We start from the raw sequence: 19129 nt of genomic DNA on the forward strand, positions 1-19129 counted from the left end.
TTATAGAGGAGTAATGAGATTTCACCTCATGCTGTCTCTCCCCTCCCTTCCCCAGATTTTCTCAAAATAAAATCTTAATTCTAGATTTGTAAAAGGCCAGTAAATGTTTACTGTGGTTTCATAAGATCAAGTCTGGCTTTTTGAGTAGTAGTATAATTTTTGGATCAGTTAAGCTATTATCAGTAGGTCGTGATTACTTCTTGTATTCAGGAATGATGTGAGGATAGAAGAAGTGTAACCATCATTTAGAAATGAAGGGTTTGAGAATGGGATTTAAAACAAGGTGGCCTCATGCTTGGTGCCTGTTATGTAGAAGCAATATCAGCTGCAGGAACTTCCTGTCTGTCAGGCCTTTGGGTGTGTCATTCATATGCTCACCCTTGAGAAAGAGTAGATGTCCTGCTACTCACATCACAACATGGGAGGAGAAGACAGTTGCTATGGAGATTGGGAAACAGCATTCCTGAGTCATTGACTGTTTCCAAATGAATGAACAACACCCCTTATTTCTTAGCTTCTCTAAGCTAAGGCAGTGAAGAGAGAGGCCTGATAAGAAAGTAAGGAACAAGTATCAGTATTTAGAGCTTGAGAAGTATGTCAAAACTTTGGAAAAGTAGGTTAACGTTACTTATCGTTTTCTGTATATGTATTTGAAAGTTTTATTAGAACCTTTGGATGTTTGAAAGGGAGGAAGCTTTGCTTACTCTGCCCTCTCACCAGATGACAGAATGTGTGTGCACCTCCTTCCTGACAGCAAAGGAGAGGGGCGTGTCTGCCACACCATGTGGTACTTGATAGGAAACTAGGACTTCTAGAATCTGAGCACTTTCTCTAGTGGCAACTTGTTTTCCCAGCCCTTGAGTGCTTTGTAGTGCAGGGGGCTGGCAGTTTGTTTGCATGGACATAGAGGAAGAATGCAGTGTTCCCAGCCTGGTTTCCACCTGTTCTGCTGAGCTGGAATAGTGAAACCTGAGTGGACTGTCTTTCTTCCTCTAGGCTATCAGCTATCTAGGATGCGGGCTCTGCCAGTCCCAGGCTTCAGGATGAGCTAAGCTGGAGGCAAAAAGTTGCTTTCTCCTTTTCCCCAAGAGACTTGCCTTCTTGGACTATTAGAGAACTGTTCGAACGTAGTGGACCTGTCTCTCAGAGGATTGAATTCTAATATTAAGATAGTTTTTTCCCCTCATTTTAATTATAGTCGGGAAATGTGGTTTTTTGGAAAGCAGACTCTAAACAGTTTTAGACAGTCGTGAGGGAAATTGAGTTTGTTGCTTTGAATTTATAAGCAAATTGCTTCAAGTTTATAATTATTGAAACAGGGAATGGAGTACAGTTACCTAATAATGTTCTTTACATGGCCTTTAAAGAAAAAATATTTATTTTTGGCTGCGTCGGGTCTTAGTTGCAGCACACGGATCTTTCGTTGCAGCAGGCGGGCTTCTCTCTAGTTGTGGCGCACGGGCTCCAGAGCATGTGGGCTCTGTAGTTGCAGCATACGGGCTCTGTAGTTGTGGCGTACGGGCTTAGTTGCCCCACAGCATGTGGGATCTTAGTTCCCCAACCAGGGATCGAACCCACGTCCCCTGCTTTGGAAGGCAGATTCTTAACCACTGGACCAGCAGGGAAGTCCCCTATATGGCATTTCTAACTTGTGCCTCACATGGGCCACTGCCTGGAATCTTTCTGGACTCCCTGGGTTGTATCAGGAAAAAGATACTGATTCTGGAAGGCAGGGGTAGATTGAAAGATGTCTTTTAATTAGGAATAAAAGATCTTGGACTCTCCTCTACTGTGTTTCCTTTGTTGTCTCTTGTATGAGTTGTCACAAATTTAACTCTCCAATACTGACTGTAGCTGTGGGGCTGCTGCGGCAGTGTGGAGCTAAGTGGATGGATGAGCTGCTAGAGTCTTACTTGCTCCTTTAGCACTTTTTCCTTAGCAGTCATAGAGAACATGAGTGTGCCATCTCCATTTCTGGGGGTTTCTAGATAATTTTCAGTTTTCTTTCCCTTAAGCGCATTTAACTTTATAATGGTAAATTAGCTTTAGAGTTCATATTTTTCAATTTCTAGTCATTTTGTGCTCTTCTTTTAGACTTCCTTTCCTCTGATACACCTTTTTTCTATGATTTTCTTTTTTGAAGTGGGTACTCCAGTTCTACACAACTCCTGTTGAGGCTGTTGGCACTAGTACATAGTGATGTCAGAATCTAGTTTGTTTCTCTGTAAATGGTATATGAGGTATTGACTCATTCCATGCCATCCTTGGGCCATTATTTTAAAATGGAAGGGAAAGTTTCCTACATTTGAAGGTATCCATTATTTCCTTCTCTCTAGTTCTAATTGACTTCTCTATAAGGAGTGGGAATTGAAGGGAGTTTCATTGGTTCCATCATCATATATTATTTACCTTTTACAAAACACTTTGCAAAGCAAAGTGCTTTACGTCTATTTTATTATTCTTCACACAAGCCCTGTGAGACAACATAGTCCTAAAGATAGGAAGGCTGAAACTGTGGTGGATAAAAAGAAGAGCTTGGGACTTCCCTAGTGGTCCAGTGGTTAAGAATCTGCCTGCCAATGCAGGGGACACGGGTTCGATCCCTGGTCCGGGAAGATCCCACATGCCACAGGGCAACTTAGTGCGCCACAACTACTGAGCCCGCGCTCTAGAGCCCACGAGCCGCAACTACTGAGCCCACACGCCTAGAGCCCGTGCTCCGCAACAAGAGAAGCCACCGCAGTAAGAAGCCTGTGCACCGCAACAAGGAGTAGCCCCGGCGCGCAGCAACGAAGACCCAGCACAACCCCCCCAAAAAAAGCTTACCCTGCCTTTACTGTCCTTTAGTGGAAATGTAGCAAATCTTGTGGCAAAGCTGGAATAGGGCTTGTTGGTAACTGAATTCACATCCATGTTATGACCCTCTGTTACTGCACTGTCCTAAGAAACTGAATGTCAGTCCTGTGCTAGAATAAAAAAATGAATCAGAACCAGACCCTGCTCTTTGTTCTCTTTGATTCTGAATGACAGGTACCTTACCTGTTCTTTCCTGGGTAGGTATATTAGGACTTGAAAGGAAACTGTTGTTGGCTGCAGTGAGACTTATTTCCCATTTTACCCATAGGTAGCCTATGTCTTTACTGAAGGCTTATTGCTTTTCAAAGGTGGTGGAAGACTCCCTAGGTGACATGTGTCCCATAATTGGATATTTTCCCCAAGGACAACTAACAAATATGTCATGTGGGCTGAAGCACCACTCAGGGTCCCCTGGCCTCATTCATAGGGAAAGACACTATTCTTGAAGGTTTGGTCTGAGCTGTCTATAACAATCGTACTGTACTGTCATAAACCTTAACTTGAAACTTTTCTTTAGCTTGTTCAGTTTGCATAAAGTAATGAATAAGTGAATATACTGTGTTTAGGATGATGTTCTTAAACCTAGAGTGATGATAATTTTTAAAATATTTATTAAATATTGGACATGTCAAATGAACAAAGCATGGGTTCCTGCCCCCAAGCAACTTACAATCTGGTCCACAGAAACAGCTACAATAACAGTCTGAAGAAGGATCTGATATAAAATATTTAGAGCCTGACTTGGCTGAGTCCTTTAGATCTTTTTGTGAAATGATTGGCTATGGCTAAGTATACAATTTACAGATGAGGAATAACTTTTTCCTTATGCCATGTTGTAGGAGTACCGTCTCAACTAGTACACGTGTATATTTTACAAGAAGTTTTTCTGTAGTAATAAGAGCACAATTGCTTTTATAGAATGCTCTCTCACTCCATTTTATGATCTTAGTGGTCCCAAGAAGTGTGTGTCTGGTTTTGTTTTGTTTTTTAATAAATAGGGGAACTGAAGCATGAAGAATTAATGTGATTTGCTCAGAATCATACTTGCAGTTGTTTAGCATGCCATAAGTAAAAATTAGGACTCATGATCTTTTTCCTTTAGCTAAAGTTCTAGATAAATTTTGTCAGTTTGCTTAATGTATTAGTTGCCTACTTTTACATGATAAACTCAACAGCTTAAAATAAAACCCACTTATTAGCTCACAGTTCTGTTGGTCAGAAGTCCAGCAAGGATAGTTTGGCTGGATTCTCAGAGTATCACAGGGCTGAAATCAAGGTGTCAGCTGGGCCTTTTCTCATCTGTAGGTGCTGGAGGAAAACCTTCCAAGCGCATTCAAGTTGGAAGAATTCAGCCTCTTGCAGGTGTAGCACTGAGGTCCCTGTTTCTTTGCTGGCTCTCAGCTCCTAGATGCTGCCTGTAATCCCTGCCATTTGGCTTCTTTTATGCTCAAGACAGAAATGGCATGTTGGATCCTTGTGTTTCTGACTTCTTACTCTAGATTTAAAGGGCTTGTGTGATTGGGTCAGACCCCCATGGATAATTTCCCCTTCTTAAAGTCAGTTGTGCTAAGTAATATAACCTAATCACAAGAGTGATATCCTATAATATTTACAGTCCTGGTGATTATACAGCGTATGTACGTCAGGCTGGGAATCTTGGGGGACGTCCTAGAATTCTACCTACCACACTAAATATTTCCCTCACTCTGAATTAACCCATGAGCAAGTGTGGATGTCAGAAGAGGGAGAGGTGGGAATCGAGTATATTGAGGCAGTGAATTGCATTGTGATTATAGGTGTTATGAGAAAAACCTGGGCCTCCTAGAATCATCAGAGCAGGGGCCAAGTGGCATTCACCTGTGGTGTTCTCCCTTAGCCAAGAGCTCCGATGTAGTTGTCCCCTATAAGTTAGCCTGAACAAAATCTTTAGAAAGTACTGAAATATGGGCTTGCTCTTATAGGTTTATATTACCCGTATGCTAGCCACATGGTTCATGAGATAAAAGTCCATGATTAACTGTTCCTGTGAAGCACATTGGTAGGAATTAGAAACACTTTTTGCTATGTAAAGTACTCTGTGATCAGAGTAATGTTTAATCATATTCTTTTATTAGATCTCTCCTAACCTCTCTTCTGCTAAGGACACTACCTAATTACCTTTTGTTAGGCTACATGAGTATCCTGTTCCAAGAGATTGTCCTTAATTGTCTGAGAATTCTATGCCCTTTTTGTGACTAGATGGAAAAGTTAAAGATTCAGGGAATTGGGTAGAAGTGAATCAGTGCCTTGGACGAATTTTCTTATATCCTTGAATTTATAATAAGACCAATTCTGTGACTAGGCAAACAGAGGGAACCTCTGTCCAAAAAGACTGCCAAGTTTAGTCCCATCGGCCCACTTTTAAAAAGCTGAAGTGCTAATAGATGCAGCCACCACCACCACCACCACAAATCCAGCTATGGAAAAGGAGTTTTAGATTTCATTTGCATTTATTATGATACTAATTGATCAGAGTATGTTTCAGACTCATTAGGTCATAAATTTATTTTAATTAGCTTGGCCTCATAGGGCATACCTTGGGATCTTGACTTTAATTTTTGGTTTCTTAGAGAAACCAAACTGTAAAGTGTCTAGGAAGTTTCTTATTTCCTGTAGATGGTAACCAAAAGATTTATCTTACCACATATTACATTAGGATGTGGTGACTGAATCAGAGCTTTGAATTACACTCTGGAAGGAGAGCGAAGGGACAGCTTTTCATTTTTATGTTGATTGATGGTCTTAATGCAGAGCAGTGCCCAGCCAAGTATATTTATTCTGATGCTATTACTTTTGATGCAGTGTACCTTTGAGCAATTTGTGTTAATTTAAGTAAGATTTGATAATACTGAGAATCTTTTAGAGGAAATGAATGTTATTTTAATAAATGCAGTTTTGTTAAGCTCTTTTCCTGTACCAGCTAATGACCTTCAGAAATTCATTTACCCATCTAATTCTATTGAATAAAAAATTCCTATAGAATAAATGTTTTTCTGCCCCTTTAAAAAATATTTTATGCTTCTATCTATAATTGTTTGCATATAACTGAAAGATTATTATAAAAATTGAGTAACAAGCAAAAATCTAGACTATGTTTAAATGATGATATTGCCGCCGTGAGGAGGAGGCTCCCAAGAGAAAATAAACAGTACTATGTTGGAGTCATAGTCTGACTTTAGATTCTCTGTGTGTTTACAAGGGCTCCTTCTGAGGGTATCTGTGGGTTAAGCCATGAGGAATGTAGGGGACCACCACAAAGATCCTGGAATCTTTGTCCTAGGGATTTCCTTTACCTCTTAAATGTGTTAGATCTCCTGTTTCCTGTATTTCAGGTCTTTCACTTTCTTGGTTTGCTCCCTCATTTTGGTGGAGCATATCCTACAATTGCTTCCTAAGGTGCACGGGGATAAATTTTTTGAAAGCTTCAATGTCTGAAAATATCTATTTTGAACTCACATTTGATGAGTAATTTGGTTGGGTATAGAATTCTAAGTTAGAAGTTTGTTTTTTTTTTCAGATTTTAAAAAGGCCTTTTTTCATTGTTTAGCTTTTTGTATGTAGTTTAAAAAATTCAAAGCTTCTCTGATTCCTTTGTATATGACCAGTTTTCCTCCCTTCTTCCCCGCCCCCAATTCCCCCAGCCGAACTGCATGGCATGCAGGATCTTAGTTCCCTGACCAGGGATTGAACCTGCTCCCCCAGCAGTGAAATTGCGGAGTCTTAACCACTGGACTGCCAGGGAAGTACCCCTTCTTTCAAACTGTAGAATTTTCTTTGTTTTCCCAGTGTTTTGGAATTTCACCATGATATGCCTTTGTGTGGTGATCTGTTTCTGTCTTTTGTGATGGGAACTTATCTTTCAGTACTGGGAAATTTTTTAAAAAATTGACCTATAGTTGATTTACAATGTTGTTAGTTTCTGCTATACCCCAAAGTGATTCAGATATACATATGTATACATTCTTTTTTATATTCTTTTCCTTTGTGGTTTATCACAGTTTTTTTTTTTTTTTTTTTTTTTGGCTGTGTCCGGTCTTTGTTGCTGCATGCAGGCTTTCTCTAATTGTGGTGAGCGGGGGCTACTCTTCCTTGCAGTGCACAGGCTTCTCTTGGCGGTGGCTTCTCTTGTTGCGGAGCATGGGCTCTAGGTGCATGGGCTTCAGTAGTTGTGGCACATGGGCTCAGTAGTTGTGGCTCGCGGGCTCTAGAGTGCAGGCTCAGTCGTTGTGGTGCATAGGCTTAGTTGCTCCACGGCATGTGGGATCTTCCCAGACCAGGGCTTGAACCCGTGTCCCCTGAATTGGCAGGCGGATTCTTAACCACTGCGCCACCAGGGAAGTCCCTATCACAGGATATTGAATATAGTTCCCTGTGCTATGTGGTAAGACCTTGTTGTTTATCCATTTTATATGTAATAGTTTGCATCTGCTAACCCCAGCCTCCCAATCCATCGCTCCCCCACCCCCCTCCTTGGCAACCACAAGTCTGTTCCCTATGTCTATGAGTTTGTTTCTATTTCATAGATAGGTTCATTTGTGCCATATTTTATTTATTTATTTTTATTTTTTTAATTAAAAAAATTATTATTTTATTTATTTTTGGCTGCGTCGGGTCTTCGTTGCTGCGCACGGCTCTCTCTAGTTGCGGCGAGTGGGGGCTACTCTTCGTTGCAGTGCACGGGCTTCTCATTGCGGTGGCTTCTCTTGTTGCGGAGCACAGTCTCTAGGCGCTTGGGCTCAGTAGTTGTGGCTCGTGGGCTCTAGAGTGCAGGCTCAGTAGTTGTGGCGCACGGGCTTAGTTGCTCCGCGGCATGCAGGATCTTCCCGGACCAGGGATCGAACCTGTGTCCCCTGCATTGGCAGGAGGATTCCTAACCACTGCACCACCAGGGAAGCCCTGTGCCATATTTTAGATGCCACATATAAGTGATATCATATGGTATTTGTCTTTCTCTTTCTGACTTACTTCACTTAGTATGATAATCTCTAAGTACATCCATGTTGCTGCAAATGGCATTATTTCATTCTTATGGCTGCGTAGTATTCCATTGTATAGATGAACCACATCTTCTTTATCCACTCATCTGTTGATGGACATTTAGGTTGTTTCCATGGCTATTGTGAATAGTGCTGCTATGAACATAGGGTTGCATGTATCTTTTTAAATTATAGTTTTTTTCTGGATATATGCCCAGGAGTGGGATTGCTGGATCATATGGCAACTCTATTTTTAGTCTTTTGAGGAACCTCCATACTGTTTTCCAGAGTGGCTGCACCAGCTTACATTCAGTACTGGGAAATATTCTTGAATTATTTCTTTGATAGCTTCCTCCTCTGTTCTCCTGTTATTTGGATATTGGACCTCCCAAACTGATCTAATTTCCTTATCTTTACTCTCTTATTTTTCCATCTCTGTCTTTTTGCTCTAATTTTGGGAGATATCCTCAAATTCTTATCTTCCAGCCCTTCTATTGAGTTTTCTCTTGAGTTTCTGTTCTTATGTGTTCAGTTTCTCAGGGTTCTTTTTCCTCTGAATGTTTCTTTTTAAAATGGCATTATGGGGACTTCCCTGGTGGTCCAGTGGTTAAGACTCCGCACTTCCACTGCAGGGGGCGTGGGTTTGATCCCTGGTCGGAGAACTAAGATTCCGCATGCCGCACAGCGTGGCCAAAACTTTAAAAAAACAATTTAAAAAAATGGCATTATAGGGACTTTCCTGGTGGCGTGGTGGTTAAGAATCCGCCTGCCAATGCAGGGGACATGGGTTTGAGCCCTGGTCCAGGAAGATCCCACATGCCGCGGAGCAACTAAAGCCGTGCGTCACAACTACTGAGCCTGCGCTCCGGAGCCTGCGAGCCACAACTACTGAGGCCCGCGCGCCTAGAGCCCGTGCTCCGCAACGAGAGAGCAGTGAGAGGCCTGTGCACCACAGCGAAGAGTAGCCCCCGCTCGCCACAACTAGAGAAAGCCCACGTGCAGCAACGAAGTCCCAATGCAGCCAAAAATGAACAAAAAAAAAAAAAAAAAAAAAAAAAGGCATTATGTTCTCCCTTGTGGATATTAATTTTTTTTCCTAATCTTTCTTTTCTTGCATAGTCTCTGTATAATGAGTTGCTTTTTCCCCCTCTCTTATTACGATTTTTCCTCATGTGTTTGATAATCCTTGGTTGTCTGTTAATGTTTAAAAATGAGGGGCTAAAAAACTCATTGGAAACTCTGGATGCATGGGTAAGGTTTGTTAGCTGTGCAGTTTATTGTAGGCTAGCCCTGTCCAATAGAAATATAATGTGAATCACATATGTAATTTTAGATTTTCTAGTAGCCACAGAAAAAGAAAGAAAAAAGTGAAAAGAAACATGTGAAATTAACTTTAATAATAAAATTTTTAATCCAGTATATCTAAAACATTATTTTAACATGTAATAGATATAACAATTATTAATGTGATGTTTTACCTTCTGTTTTTTATATGAAGTTATTGAACTCCAGTTTTTATTTTACATTTATAGCACATCTCAATTTGGATGCTAAATTTTCATGAAGATACTTGATGTGTATTTAGATTTGAAAAAATTTACAAGTGAAAGGTAGATTCACATACCTAGCGTGTTCCAAACATATTGATACTTAAGTTTAACAATAACAATAAAATATTAGCTTTTAATTTTAAATTTTGATAAAATTAAATAAAATGAAAAATTCCTTTTTCAGTTGCACTAGGCACATTAGAAGTGCTTAATAGTTACCTGTGTCTGGTAGCTACCATATTGGATGGCACGGTTCATCTGCTTGGACTATGTCAGTAGCTTAATGTTGTTTTTCAGTTCCCCAGAGAAGGCTCTTCCAACCTTCTGCCTCAAGGATAAGGGTTTTGGGGTGCTGGGGTCCTGAGAAACTAGAAGGGGGAAGGTGCTGGGTGTCTCAGCTTATAGTATGCATAGATTAATTTACTCTTCTTTTTGGTATAGGATCTCTGCCCACAACTGTGCCTGGCATCCCCTGATCCAGAGATCTGTGTTTTACCCTCTTCTAAGAATAAATTTCCAGACTTCTGCTGGAGTAAGGGAGGGTAGTCTCCCGATGGCATGGGGGGAGGGGTGTTGGGGGGTAACGGAGGATCTACTGGTCCAACTGCTTCTTAAACAGCTTTCAAACCAATCTTATTTTTGGGCCTCCCCCTCCCTCCAACTGCCCATTTCTATAGGTACCTGGTGCTGCTAATTCCTGAGCCTGTTGGGATCCTTAAGTACAATTTGGATTGGTCATTAGCTTTTCCTACGGCAGGTTTAGGACTCAGTTTTCTTAGGTCTGTTGGGTCTTAGTCCCAGCTTCAAAAGTTGATTGAATTATGCTTTTCTTGTTCTTCCCAACCTTGTAGGCTCCTTCCCTCTATCATTTTTTTCTTTCTAAAAATTCCTTTTCTGTAGATGTAGAAGGGTTTCAAGAAGCGGGGAAATTTGATTCAGTCTACCGTCTTTTATCTGGAAGTTCCTATTAATCTGTATTCATGAGCAGATTTTTTTTTTTAAATTAATTAATTTATTTATTTATGGCTGTGTTGGGTCTTCGTTTCTGTGCGAGGGCTTTCTCTAGTTGTGGCAAGCAGGGGCCACTCTTCATCGCGGTGCGCGGGCCTCTCACTATCGCGGCCTCTCCTGTTGCGGAGCACAGGCTCCAGACGCGCAGGCTCAGTAATTGTGGCTCACGGGCCTAGTTGCTCCGTGGCATGTGGGATCTTTCCAGACCAGGGCTCGAACCCGTGTCCCCTGCATTGGCAGGCAGATTCTCAACCACTGCGCCACCAGGGAAGCCCCATGAGCAGATTTTGATATGCTAAAAAATTTCATTCCGTATTTATGCTTCCTTCAGTATCTATATTTGTAGTTAAAGGTTTCAGTATAGTTTTAGTGGAAGACTCAGTAGGAGGGACAGGACGATGAATTATTTAGTGAAGATAAGTAAGGGTTTATAGTTTGGGAGCAGAAAATAATTGATAGCAAACAAGGAGAAAGGTGAGTGTAGAAGCATTTAGAAAGAAGTAGGTGGGATCATTAGAGACTATGTTAAAAAGCTTGAACCTCTGGGGCATAAGGCATAAATATAGCTCCAGAAGCATTTATCTTCAAGGTCTCCACTATTTTTAGTCCTTCTTACTTTTCATGAGCTAGGAACCTCTTGTTGCATATCTCAGAGAATCCACAAAACAGTTAATGATACAGTTAAAAAAAAAAAAAAACTTAACAAAGCCGTTTGTAAACTGTATGTTCAAGATCTGTAAGGAAAGCACACATAGTATTAAATAAGTAAATTAATACACCCTCAGTATACTGTAGCAGCAGGTTCCATTTCAGTAATGGAATTGAGCTTGCTGATTGGGTGTTCTTTTGGGTTCTGAAACAGAATTTTGCCGGTAGTACTGTGGTTCACTTTGCTGGTAGATGCTGCCCTCTGTTGGAGTAGTTGAGGAAATGCATGGATCATTTTTGCTGTCCTTACTCAAATTGAGCACTAAAGCATGGATAATTTTTTTAAGGAATAAATCTGTTTCTAATGATGCACCAAGGAAAGCAAGGGAGACTGGTTTCTTCCTTCTTAAGAAAAGAGATGTTTACTTTTGTTTGTAAAGGCAACAGTTAGTGGGCATTAAATGGGAACAAGACAAGAATCTGGGGAATGCGAAGATTTAGGGCTTTGGAATCTGGAGACCAGAGTTCCATACCCAGCTTGCCCCTATTCATGTGACCTCAGTGATTTACTCCACCTGTCTGGGCTTCAGTTTCTTCACTAATGCAGTGAAGAGGTGGAATAGATTTGAGGGCTTTTGCAGGGATTGGTATTTTAGGAGAGCAGCCCCAGATTATGGTATTTGTTCATAGGAGATATAATGACTAAGTCTTAGGCTCTACCCTGAAGGAACTTAGTCTGGAAATGGCTAGAGGAGGCAATCAAAAGACAGTTGTAATCCACTTCTAGCGCTGTGACACAGGCAAGTACCTATTTCTGTATACACACAAGGAGAGGTACCCATCCAATTAGGAGGTATCATCCTGTAGGGCCTGTTGGAGCTAGCCTTAAAGCACAATCTAGTCTGAGGGAAGCAGCAGCCTAGAGAAAGTCTGGGGTTGTGAGACAGCAAGATCTATTTGTGGACCTGCAACTAGTTAGGATGCCCAGAAGATAGAGTTTGAAATGGAGGGTGTGTTGAGAGATGAGTCAAGGGAGAGAAGCCATAAGTGTCATATGCCATGCTAAGGAATTTGGATCTTAACCTGAGGGCAGTAGGGAACTATTGCAGGGTTTTAAATGGGAAATAACATGGACAGCTTGGCATTTTAGAACGATTACTCTTGGATATAGTATATAGAATGGATTTTGTGTTGGGCAGACGGGATTGAAGGCAAGGAGATCAGTTAGGAGGTTATTACAGTAAATCAAACAGGAGATCATAGTGGCGTGAACTTCAATAATGGGGATGGAGGGAAGAGAAATAAGAGTCTGCAGACAGAAAGAACAAGTTGCTGGTTTGTTGTTCTTTAACTTAACCTGCAGCTGAGATTGATTCATTAGACCCAGGTTCTGTTACCTACGTTATATCCATCCCAGAATTGTTTGGGTTGTTGCTTGGTTCTGAGGGAACATTTTGAGTTTGGAGGACAAGGTTCTGGAAGCACTTGCTCTAGGAGCAAATAAGTTTAACCTTGGCAATGGCAACCTAACTATAAACATTCATCCTTTTTGTGGCTTGTTTCACCTCTGTGTGTCAGGTGACTTAGGGTGGTGACAAAAGGAACTGTGAGTCTCCTTGGGTGTTGCTGTCTCTGCTTCATCATCCTTCTGCCTTTGCTGCCCTTCGGCCTTTACTTTGTGTAAACAGCACACACAAAGTAACTTTAGATTCCATTGACACTGAGCAAGGATCATATGGTTTCGGGTGAGTGATTAGCATTCCATCAGTAGAAGGTTGACCTCCTCTGGACCGTGGAGGGCAAAGTTAAGATTCACAGTTCACACTGGATTTAACCGAACTCTGACATGGCGCACATGAACATAAAGACATAGATTTTTCTCGTCTGTAAAAAGGTTGGTTAAAGTAGTTTTGTGACAGTGTCAGAAATAGTTTTTCATTAGTTGAGGAAGGTTCATCAAGAGGCATTTACTATACTCGTCTAAGGACATTAGCAAAAATAGATATGGTTTAAAACTAAGTATTAGAATGAAGAATTCCTGCTTTCCTATACCTGCTTGTTCAGATTTTTGGGGGTAAAGTGTAGCACATATACAGAAGAGAATATAAAACATACAGAATAATTATAAACGGAACATCCATGTAACCATCATCCATATCAAGAAATAGAATATTATTGTAAGCACCCCTGAAGCCCCCTGTCCCCTTCTGCAGTCATTACTCTTCCACCCACTTCAGGTAACCACTGTTTTGCCATATGTGGTAATCATTCCCTTTATAACTGTACATCCTAAATAATATAATTTAGTCTTGCATGTTTTTAATCTCAATGTAAAAAAAATAGTACATTCACTTTTATGTTTGTGAGTAGCTGTAAGTTCATTCACTTTCTTTGTGTAATTGTTTTCCACTCTACCATTATACGAGTTTATCCATTCTATTCTTGATAGCTATTTGGATTGTTCTCTGTTTTATTGATAGATATTACAGTGTTGCTGTGAACATTCTTGTTATACACAACCTGCTACATATGTGCAAGTTTCTGAAGGGTAGATTTATAGGAACTGATATGTTGAATTGTAATATATCTGCATATTTTAACTTTACTAGATCATGCCATACTGTTTTCCAAAGTGGCCATAGCAATTTACATTCACACCAACAGTGTGGGAGAGCTCCCGCTGCTCTGTGACTAGACAGACACACATGAAAATTTTTGCCAGTCTTGAGTGTGAAATGATACCTCGTTGTGGTTTTAGTTTGCATTTCCTTGTTTACTAATGCAGTTGAACACATTTCATAGGTTTATTGGTCATCCCATTTAGAGTTTTTTCAGTTCTCCACCTTTTTTTCCCCAAAGGGTTATTATATTTTAGTGACCTTAAAACTCCTGCCCCTTACCTAAGGGAATGTGCTAAGGAATAGTCTGGCAGAAATCTAGCATGTGGGAAGGAGCCTAGATCCTTTCAACTTATTTTCTCCTCTTTTTTTCCCCAACCCATCTGGTATTTGGGAGGTTTCCTGGCATTTCACTGATCCCTCTTCCCTTTCTTCTCCCTCGTTTTTCCTGTTCGTAGACTCTGAAGCGGCTCATGGCAGATGAGGTAAGGAAATTTTGTTCAGCATGTGCATGGCTCATTTCCTACACTATGATATTTACCAGTTGCAATAACTGACTTTCTATAACTTATAAACGTGATATGGGTTCTATTCTCATCATCCCAAAGCTTTTTCCTAACTCTTTGCTCTGTTTGACCCATTGCATGCATTTCCCTGGCACATTCGTTGGCTTCCAAGGTTAGGCATGTTCTTTAAACTCCAAGCTGACTTGCTGTCTGGATGCCACTCGTATCATTTGAAGCCCCAGAATGCTTGCAGATATTTACTGCTATTTTCAATCAGGTAGTGCCGATAAGCTGCAGCTTATCGGTAGCTCTTTTTGAATCGAACACTTGTCCTTGCAGTTTAAGGAGTGGTTCATGAGCATTTGGTTGACAGAGAGATGACATATATACCCCTGAAGCAGATTATATTCTTTGCAAAGGGGATTTTTTGGAGAATATGTACTGAACTTTTGCTGCTTACATAACACAAGTGCTATGGAGTGTACAGAAGAAAGAAAAAGGAATGGTTCCTGGTTTTAAGGCATTTCCTTGTTTCTTGTATATGACTTATATCTATTAAAATCTATGGTCACACTTAGCTCTTGAAGGGAGAGATCCTCTGAGGGCCTGGCCGTATTTATTATTGGATAGCTAGAGGGAAACAAAAGGCACTTTACTGAGCACTCTGCACATGAGGTGCTTTCAGTTCTGTGCTGCTAGAGGGCTTAGACACGGCGGGGGGCTAAAGAGCAAAGTGTTCTCTTTGTAGAGAGTTTCCAATTCTTAACACTTCATTCCTCTTATCTTTGGATGAAGGTGAGAGTACAGAGTCAGTGTAGTAAATTAGGTACAGGGAAGACTGGTTTCTCTTTTTCACGTCAGAAGAGCCTTGAACTGGCCACAAACCAGAGGAACCATGTACGTATAAGAGGTTAGAGGCTATTTGATGTGTGCTTTGTTGTGTAAACGAAAATGGATCACTGCTAATACTTTTTTTTCTTTCTCAGCTGGAGAGATTTACCAGCATGAGAATTAAGAAGGAGAAAGAAAAGCCTAATTCTGCTCAGAGAAATTCTTCTGCATCATATGGGGATGATCCCACAGCACAGTCATTGCAGGATGTTTCAGATGAGCAAGTTCTAGTACTCTTTGAACAGATGCTGGTAAGTTTCCCACCCCAAAGCATTGCTTCTTCTTGAAAATGCTTTTACGAGCATGATGGGCCCTTTTTTGTGTACAGTCCCCCTTAACTATCCTTTAATTACAAAAAATTCCAGGCTTAACAGAGAACTTCTTAATAGCAGTCCCATTAATGAAGGGACTACATACACAAGCGGCAGTCCGTAAGATTGGAATCTATGAATTAGGCTCGGAAATATCTGATCACTGACCACCTTGTTAATGTCCTTCAGCCCAGCAACACTTTAGCCACAAAGACATAAAATGAGTGGGCCAGCTCTTGTGGTAGTGTGATGACCACCTTTGGGTTAGCCAGAGTAGATGAAGTTTTAAAACATTCACAACAAAATCTATACAAAGAAGAAGCTGAGTGACTTCCCTGGTGGCGCAGGGAATCCGCCTGCCAATGCAGGGAACACGGATTCGATCCCTGGTCCGGAAAGATCCCACATGCTGCCAAGAAACTAAGCCCATGCGCCACAACTACTGAGCCTGCGCTCTAGAGCCCGTGAGCCACAACTACTGAGCCCGCGTGCCACAACTACTGAAGCCCGTGTGCCTAGAGCCCGTGCTCCGCGACAAGAGAAGCCACCGCAATGAGAAGCTGCGCACCGCATCGAAGAATAGCTGCCGCTCGCCACAACTAGAGAAAGCCCGCGCGCAGCAATGAAGACCCAACGTGGCCAAAAATAAATAAATAAAAGGAAGGGAGGGAGGGAGGGAGGGAAAGAAGAAGCTGAGGAATGGAAAGGCATTGTTTGCCCGAGATCTTCTACTTAGTGGTGAATCTGGAAAGAGAATTCTGATGTTACAATCACTAGAAGACCTTTAAAGGTTGGGGCTGAGGTCAGTTCAATAATGAGCTGTGCATGGATGTGACTGACTTTGCTGTCTTTAGTGAGGACCATTGAGTGGGGAGGACACTGAGTGAATGTCCACTAGTGCTAAGTCTTGGAAAGTTTTGAGTACATGCTTATAAGGTTTCATAAGACCTATATATTAACTTGGATTTATGATCTCAGATTCAATTAGAGATTAGTGGCAGGCCTAACTTAATTAAAAGCATGTGCTTAAAACCCTTAAAACTGAGGCCTGGTACCTGTGGTAGTCACCACTCAACCAGTACTACTATTACTACTTTTCATTGAAGCTTTCAGTTTGTCTCATAATAATCTCGGTGTGTTAAGAGTCTAAGAGTATGATCTATCAAGACAGTCTCTTGGCCTTGGATTGCAAATTTAGATGTCTTTAGGGCCAAGGGAGGAAGCATAAATAAGTTAAGCAGGCTACATAGAAGATGATAAAAAGGAGAAGGGACTGCAGTAAAATGAAGGACTTTTGGCATTTTTGATAAACTCCAGCCACAATTCAGTTCCAGTAGGTTTTGTAGCATTCCAGTTGGGAATGCTAGCCCAGTAGTGCCAGATATTTCTATTTTTCAGAAGAAACCAGAAATCTCTATTTTTTTAAAAAAACAAAAATTGTTTTTTAAAAAACAAATATCATAGCCAGCATTCAGATTTCCCTAATTAGGTCATTTAAAAAAAAAACAATTTGTTTGTTCAAATCACAATTCCAGGTAAGGTCCATTGTGATATTCTACTAAGTTTCATTTGAACTATAGGTTTTCCTCCCTCTCTTTAATCCTTGCTCTTGTTATAAAAAATTTGTTGAAGAAACTGTTTGACCTGTAGAGTTTTCCATAATCTTAAATTTGCTGATTGCATCCCTTGGTGCTATAAATTCATATTTTTATATGAAGTCTCTCAAATTTAAAATGTTGAGCTACCCAGACAAAACATACTTTATCTTTGGGTCTGATTCAACCTGAGGGCCAGTATTTTGCAACTTCTTTGTTCAATTTATCTGTAAAAGGAGGAAGAAAGCACCAGGAATTGAGTCAGAAAGAAGTCAAATTATTACTGTGACAATTTGGTGATGGTGATTCCTTCACACATCACACACATACACAAACACACACATGGGGAAGAAATTGAAGATATCCTTTTCTTTCTCCTATGCTTTCCCCATTTCAAATAATATTCTGGACTTGTTAGGGTTAAACTTGTGCTCACAGAAATAGGAGGCTCAGACACATGGTTATATATGCAACAGGGTCAAGCAGAGCCTTTCCCCCAATAACACACTCCAGGTTATGTCTGTTGAGGGAACTTGTCACAGTTTCCAGTTCTTTCTTCATGGGAAAGGAGTTTGTACAGGGACTTAGTTAACCAGGGGTAATGGGTGTCTAGGCCCTAGAGTGGTGCAGATTTTGCTGGTGTTTGCATGATGCCAGTCATCCAGTGCTTCAGTCTGAAGAGATTATTAAGGTCCATCCTAAGTGCAGAAAATACTATGTTTGCTTTTCTTTCAATAATGCAAAATATGTTTTCCCTCTATATTGAGAGTCCACTTTTGTTAGGAAAAAATTTAGTGTATGTGTATAAAAATGTCTGTTGGGATTTATAATAAAATGTTAACCACATTTATCCCTAAGAAATTCCCATCATCTATAATAGCTTAAGTCTCTAAGGATCAGGAAAATTTATTTATTCAGTAAGTATTTAGTGTGTTCATCTTTTTACTAAGTATACTAAACATTAAACATTGAAAACTTGTAAGGAATTCAAGGCAATTTTTCCCCCTTTTTTCCTCCCGTTTCTAGTTGGATATGAACCTGAATGAGGAAAAACAGCAACCTTTGAGGGAGAAGGACATTATCATCAAGAGAGAGATGGTGTCCCAGTACTTGCACACCTCCAAGGCTGTGAGTCCTGGGGCAGGTACCCATGACATGGGAGACTGTGCCCTTATCTTGGACCTGTTTGTTTTGCTACTTTTATAGAACATTTCATGTCCACATCAGTTCTATTTCATTCTTTCATATAAACCTACTCATTTTTTACTCTCATTTGAGTTACTTCTCTTACATAATTTTGCTTGATTCGATCTTCATGAAGTATGTATGGGTAATGGGAAGGAAATTCTGAGTCTCACATAGTTTGGTGGTATGTGTAATGGGTGTTTGCCCTCATATTGTTTAAACTGTTAACTAATTCTGGTCCAATTTATGACTGAGTCCAGTGCTTACTAATCTCTATATGCTCCTTTCCAGGGCATGAGTCAAAAGGAGAGCTCTAGGTCAGCCATGATGTACATTCAGGAGCTGAGGTCGGGCTTGCGGGATATGCCTCTGCTTAGCTGCCTGGAGTCCCTTCGTGTCTCCCTCAACAACAACCCTGTCAGGTGAGGATTCTGAGGTAGTAACAGGAGTGAGAGCCCAATGTTGGAGCTCACTGGTGGGGATTAGAGATCAAAGGAGTCAGGGAAGTATGAGAATGTTTTGGATTGGGAGTAAAGAGTTGCCAGGATACACTTTATTTTGGTGGATATTTATTGATTTGATTTGATATTGCATCGTCTTTGTCTCTTCCTTACAGTTGGGTGCAAACATTTGGTGCTGAGGGCCTGGCTTCCTTGTTGGACATCCTTAAACGACTTCATGATGAGAAAGATGAGACTGCTGGGTGAGGACTTCCAAGTCTTGGCATCTTCTAGGTGGAGGGTAGTAGAGGACTTGGCTGTTTGCTCTAAAGGAGAAAATGGCAGTTAAATGGAAAGTTATGGACTAGGATATTATGCTGTTAGCTGAGAATGGGGTTTATCATAGGGGTGACTGGAGAATGAATGATGATTATAGGTACAGGAAAAGGAGGAACTTAAATTTCACGGTGAATAACACAAGATATATACCACATAAGATTGTG

General features: G+C 40.7%; 1 protein-coding gene across 1 annotated transcript in view; it reads left to right on the top strand.

Moving 5' to 3' along the window:
* Positions 1 to 19129, top strand: part of LOC309657692 (protein diaphanous homolog 1-like) — a gene marked incomplete at its 3' end in the record, with an annotated part of 42381 nt that overhangs the window by 12941 nt on the left and 10311 nt on the right. Inside the window, exons 2-6 of the mRNA XM_082455516.1 lie at positions 14157 to 14183; positions 15191 to 15346; positions 18028 to 18129; positions 18478 to 18608; positions 18803 to 18889. Of these exons, the coding sequence (XP_082311642.1) occupies positions 14157 to 14183; positions 15191 to 15346; positions 18028 to 18129; positions 18478 to 18608; positions 18803 to 18889 (503 nt within the window). The remainder of the gene's footprint in view (positions 1 to 14156; positions 14184 to 15190; positions 15347 to 18027; positions 18130 to 18477; positions 18609 to 18802; positions 18890 to 19129) is intronic.

The sequence above is a fragment of the Balaenoptera physalus genome (assembly GCF_965194825.1).
Source record: "Balaenoptera physalus genome assembly, chromosome: 3".
Taxonomy (NCBI): Eukaryota; Metazoa; Chordata; class Mammalia; order Artiodactyla; family Balaenopteridae; genus Balaenoptera; species Balaenoptera physalus.